Source organism: Rhinopithecus bieti, unplaced genomic scaffold (genome assembly GCF_001698545.2).
Source record: "Rhinopithecus bieti isolate Rb0 unplaced genomic scaffold, ASM169854v2 scaffold_20101, whole genome shotgun sequence".
Classification (NCBI taxonomy): domain Eukaryota; kingdom Metazoa; phylum Chordata; class Mammalia; order Primates; family Cercopithecidae; genus Rhinopithecus; species Rhinopithecus bieti.
The window spans coordinates 3,454,713-3,460,994 of NW_016810242.1; the positions used below are offsets into that span (position 1 = coordinate 3,454,713).

At 35.5% G+C, this 6,282-nt stretch overlaps 1 protein-coding gene across 1 annotated transcript in view; it reads left to right on the plus strand.

Annotated features, from left to right (window-relative positions):
• Positions 1–2,912, plus strand: part of RALGPS2 (Ral GEF with PH domain and SH3 binding motif 2) — a 152,845-nt gene extending 149,933 nt beyond the window's left edge. The window contains 1 exon segment of the mRNA XM_017891677.1: positions 2,781–2,912. Within this exon segment, the coding sequence (XP_017747166.1) occupies positions 2,781–2,823 (43 nt within the window). The 3' untranslated portion in view covers positions 2,824–2,912.
• The last annotated feature ends 3,370 nt before the right edge of the window (positions 2,913–6,282 follow it).

Sequence of the window (6,282 nt, forward strand, 5' to 3'; positions counted from 1 at the left end):
ACTTTATATTTCTGTACCAGTTTTATTCTACAAAAGTTTCTACATGGTTACTTACTTGAAAATGTATAAAGTCAATGAAAAGCTTTTAAGGGTGGAGTTGTTTCACAAATCTGTTGCCCTAGGTTGTAAGTTTTTCAAGTTTGATGGTCTGTGTCTTATACTTACCACTATTTTTCCCTTCTTTCTAATTACTGACATAGAACTCATGCCTAGTAAATACTTAAGTTTTGTCCAGTGAGGTGTAGAACAGATCTTAAAATTCAAAATGTGAGTAAGTAGCTATTAGATATTTATCTGGCTCAAGAAACTTACTGAATTTAAAAGAATTTAAAGTTTATTAGATTGAAGTAAAATCTAAGAAAATTTTGCACAGTTTTTATAGAGGATGGCAAATTTTTTGTGACTACTGTAAAATTATAATACAGTATTTATTAAAGCTAGTTTTTACTTTGCTAAAAGGGTGGACTTAGCCAGTGAAGCCATGAAGTAGTTCTGACATTCTATAAACTGACATATCATATAGTACCTTCATTTTTGTAGGAAAACTGATACTAATTATACTGATTTTTGTTTTCATGAGGAGTTAGAACCAGAGCAGCCCTTCCATTACATTGACAGATATTTACTAAGGTTTTATTATAGGCCAGTTACTGTGCTAGTTGCTGGGATTATAAAAATAAGATACTGTTCTTGCTCTCAAGAAGCTCAGTCTCGTGTAAGATACATCCACAGAACAGGTGATTATAAGACATTTCAAACAGTACCATAATAAAAATATGCCACGGATGCTGTGAAAACATAGGTAAGTGGGGGACCTAACCCAGATTTACGTAGGAAAACTAAAAGAAAGGAAATACAAACAGGAGACAGCGTCATCTGAGGCTGAATCTTAACAGGTGAGTAGGAGTTAGTCTCACGTGAAGGGTGAGGAAAAGCATGCTGGGGAATGGAATGATCAAAGGAATGGGATGAGAAACAGTGTGTTTGCATGGGGAACGATGAGTCATTTGGTGTTATTGGGACATCATACGGGAGTAGAGAAGACATTGTTTTCTTTTCTTTTCCTTTTCCTTTTTTTTTTTTTTTTTTTTGTTTGTTTGTTTTGGAGACGGAATTTCACTCTGTTTCCCAGTTTGGAGGGCAGGGCAGTGGTGCGATCTCAGCTCACTGCAACCTCCACCCCACTGGGTTCAAGTGATTCTTCTGCCTCAGCCTCCCGAGTAGCTGGGATTACAGGTGCCCACCATCATGCCTAATTTGTGTATTTTTAGTAGAGATGGGGTTTCACCATGTTGGCCAGGCTGATCTTAAACTCCTGACCTCAGATGATCCACCCGCTTCGGCCTCCCAAAGTGGTAGGATTACAGGCGTGAGCCACCGCACCTGGCTGACAGATTGTTTTTCTAAAAATGCAGTGTGTTTGTTGCATGAGCCTAATAATTTAGTGTGTTTGAAAAATAGAGCATTTTAAGATGTCATTAAAATTATTAGAAAAAATTAGAAGAAAACATTTTGTTAGAAAAAAATGCCTTTCATGATGAAAAATTTGTAAATAGAAATGGCATGTCACTTACAAAAGGTCTGTTTTGGGCAACTTGATCTACATAGGCAGCCAGTATAGCTATTACAAATTACATGTCTTTTGACCAGGATGAAAATTTTTCTGGTTTTTATTTTAATACTGAACATATCTTTTCTTAATGAATCAGCATCTCTCTTATTATGTGGTGCTTTGATGGTGTTGTAAGCAGCTGGCACTCAGACTAGCCTTCACTGCTTTTTAAAGATGCTTCTACTTTTTATATTGCTGTCAGTTTCTAGCTGCTACCAATAGCAGTGTGATTCGCCCAATAAGCTCCCTTTCTTTTCCTTTCTATGTTGGTGTCGTTGGGAGATGGTAGTTATTTCATTTACTACTTTTCTTTCATCTACTAGACTGTAAGCTTCAGAAGGACAGGAATACCGCATCTGCCGTAATCTCTGTTATATTCCAGTTCTGAGCACAGTGCCCAATACAGGTGTTCAGTAAATACTTGTCCAATGAATGAATGTACTATAGTTTGTGGCCTAAATAATTAAACATTTTCATAAAAAGAGAAAAGAGTCTGGTTAATCATTTATTCAACATATGCATTTTGTATTATCAAATAACTGGAATATAATTAATAACAAGAACTTACAGTTGATTTGTTTATCATTATAAATGCCATTTGTATTATGCAATTACTTTTAAAATTTTGGTAGAATACTAAACAGTTTTTATTAAATTTCAGACAGACTCAGCAATATTAGGCTTCATGTATCATATCAAAGCGTTTTCTACAACTACTTTAGTGTCCTATTTTCTGAAATAGCTTCCACTGATAGAAATCATAATCTCTTTCACTGTGAAACTCAGAACTGGATATATTATCCTAAATGGAACTTAAATGCCAAATAGTAAACTCTGACTTAGGACAGGGACTTACTAGAAATTTTGCAAACAACCTTTTTATTTGTGTAGATCTTTCTTTTGAAGAGTTTTGTCAGCTGGTTTGTTAGATGGTTAGTTTTAAATAAGGTGTTTTTAGAAATAATTTGCATAATTTATTTAATAATACATATGAAAGTTTCTGAATCAAGTGTCAGGTATCAGGGTAAGCTCTAAGTTGAATCATCATTTAGTCATTGATCAAGTATCTTTAAATGTGTTCCATGGTTTGGCAACTTTGGGATAATTGGGGAGATTTTGTGTTTTAAATACAACTTTTAATATATTTTCCCTTCCTAATATTTCCTAGAATAACCATAAGATCAGCTTTGTATGAAAGAGATGAGACTTAACATCTTAATTAAAAATTGCCCTTGGCCAGGCTTGGTGGCTTATGCCTGTAATCCCAGCACTTTGGGAGGCCACGGTGGAAGGATCACTTGAGCCCAGGAGTTTGAGGCTTAAGTGAGATTCTCTGTCTCTTTAAAAGAAGAAGATTGCTCTTGAAGAAAAATATATAGGTCAGATTATTTCATAAAATGGNTTTTTTTAATTTAAAAGTTGCTGGCTGGGCTCCATGGCTCACACCTGTAATCCCAGCTCTTTGGGAGGCGAAGGCAGGCGGATCATGAGGTCAGGAGATCGAGACCATCCTGGCTAACATGGTGAAATGCTGCCTCTACTAAAAAAACACAAAAAAAATTTTTAAAAATTAGCCGGGCATGGTGGCAGACGCCTGTAGTACCAGCTGCTTAGGAGACTGAGGCAAGAGAATGGTGTGAACCCGGGAGGCAGAGTTTGCAATGAGCCGAGATCGTGCCACTGCACTCCAGCCTGGGCAACAGAGCAAGACTCCATCCCAAAAAAAAAAAAAAAAAGTTGCTATAGTTTGTCAGTAGAGTACAAACAAATATGCTACCTAATCAAGGAAAATAGAGAGATGCAACAGATGGAAAATAATAGATAAGTAGTTATGAATATTCATTTTTAATTAAGAATGCACTGTCCTGGGCAATGAAGGTTGATTGCACTAGAAACTTCTGTGGTCTAATGGGAAAGTCTGCTAATTTGAATAATTATATAAGTCAATTTTAGTGACATAATTTTTTCAAATGTTCACTTTAATATAAAATCATAGTTCCTTACTTTACCTGTTACATTATAATGGGGATATTATGCATATACCACAAGTAATTTTTTAAAAAACATAAAATTGTCATTATTTAAGAAATCCCTGATAGGTGCCTTTTTAAAATTCCCAATATAGGCCTTCGCACTAAGTTTCATGTATATTCTGAAAATATTTGACAGCTAATCTAATAAGATGTGAAGAAGTGAAGAAACAAACCATGATAATATCTATGGGGAAGAATATTCTAAGCAGAAAAAACACTGCAGTTTAAATTTCTTAAATTTGCCTTTTCTTTTTATTCTTAAAGTGCTGTTTTGTTCTTTCATAATATTCTATTATTTATTCCCGTAAGCCCGAACAGTGTCGGTATAGATTTAATTTCTAATTTGAGTGTTTGACCTGCCCGGCACATTCTTTATCTAAGAGGAAGTTGAAACTAGGAGTAAAGAAGTAATGTATAAAATTAAAAGAGCGGTGAACCTAGGACTAGGAAGACCTGGGTGTTTAGTCCAGATTTTGTCTGTGATGTGAAAGCTAGTCTGTTCTAATTCTGCTTCTTCCTATGTAAATGGAGAAAATATTTACACTGCCTCTACTTAGTATAAGTAAGATAAAAGTTAATGGATTTTGTATGGTTTGGGATTTTGCGTTTTAGGACTTAGAATATATTTCTCATCTTCAAGTCAATGAAATAGAACTAACATCAATACTATCTCAAAATTTGAACCACATTTAGTATTTTATATCGGGGATTGAAAAATAAAGTAATTGTTTGAAAATCTCTTTAAATTTAACCCTTAGGTCCTGAAGTAGGAGCATCTCCACAGAGTGGACGAAAAAGTGTGGCAGCTGAAGGAGCCTTGCTCCCACAGACACCACCATCCCCTCGGAATCTGATTCCACATGGACATAGGAAGTGCCATAGCTTGGGTTATAAGTCAGCATTTTTAATTTTATCTTTCAAATTTTTAAGTCGTTTATAATTGAATTTATTGTCTATTTATTAGTTCAGTAGAAAATGGTACCCTTGAATAGTTTTCTTTATTCTTAATAGCCGTTTTCTGATTCAGTAAAATGTCTTGTTTGCCTAAAAGCTTTTATTTCTTACTTTACCTGAATTTGGAAATGGGATTTTGTCAACAATGCATTTATATTTGGGGACAATACATGAACATTACAGAGGGCCATCATAAGTAAAATCAGGATAGCAATATGTCTTTTTTAAAAAATTATAACCTGGCCGGGCGCGGTGGCTCAAGCCTGTAATCCCAGCACTTTGGGAGGCCAAGACAGGTGGATCATGAGGTCAGGAGATCGAGACTATCCTGGCTAACACGGTGAAACCTCGTCTCTACTAAAAAATACAAAAAAAAAAACTAGCCGGGCGAGGTGGTGGGCGCCTGTAGTCCCAGCTACTCGGGAGGCTGAGGCAGGAGAATGGCGTGAACCCGGGAGGCAGAGCTTGCAGTGAGCTGAGATCCGGCTACAGCACTCCAGCCTGGGCGACAGAGCGAGACTCCGTCTCAAAAAAAAAAAAAAAAAATTATAACCTTTATATCAAGACAGTCATTGTCTTAACCAAAATAAGTCAAAAGTAACAGCTGTAAAAATTATTTTCTTTATTCCTAAATATAAAGAAAACTGACTTTTTGTTTAGCTTCATTAGTTTTGCAGTATATTGTTTTTTCAAAATGGGGACACATGTTCACTTTTGCCATGATTTCTCTGAAAATTTAATAACTGTTCTCCAAAAGTGAATGTGGAAACAATTTTTTTAATGGACATGAGGCTCAAAATGAAATTATTTTAAAATATGTTCTAATTATATACATAGATATGGCCAGGTTTCCTAAAACATATTCCCTGAACTGTTCATTTGAGGCTTTTATGGTAAGATCTGAGTATGACAGTTAGCAGGTAAATCTTTTATGTCCTAAATCTTTATATAAAGAGCAGTTTTTAAATTAGTAACAATAATAAAAGATACAAACTTTTTTTTCTCTTTGTTTCCAGTTTCATTCATAAAATGAACACAGCAGAATTTAAGAGTGCAACGTTTCCAAATGCAGGGCCAAGACATCTGTTAGATGATAGCGTCATGGAGCCCCATGCACCATCTCGAGGCCAAGCTGAAAGTTCTACTCTTTCTAGTGGAATATCAATAGGTGAGAAATACTTCTCTGAGATGGTTGTAATTTAACATTAAATAAAAATGTTAACAAAACTTGACTGGAAAAAAACCCCACCACACAGAGAAAATTTGGTTAGAAAACAAAGTAGCAGTTAAATACAGGATGAAGTTAATAATTTGTAATGGTTTTAAAAGTGCTTGCTGTTTTTAACTCCAGAAGGGGAAGCATTTGAAGAAGGTGGAAAAAGAACATGTGGGCTGGTTGAATTAGTTAACTGCATGTGATTTGGATATGGGGAGGAGGAAGAGTGTGGAGTTAGGGATGACTTCAGGTTATTTGGGTTAAACAAGCATAATAGTTAGATGATGATGCTATTACCAAGGTAGAGAAGACAGAGTAATCTGTGGGCAGTGAAGTGTTTGTGAAGGGGAACTGAATTTGGGGAATCAGTTCTGTTTTGGACATGTTTAGTCCCTATGGAGATGTCAGGTAGGTTGTTGAATATATGAATCTGGAGCTCAGAGGGTTAAGGTCAGGTCTGAAGATAT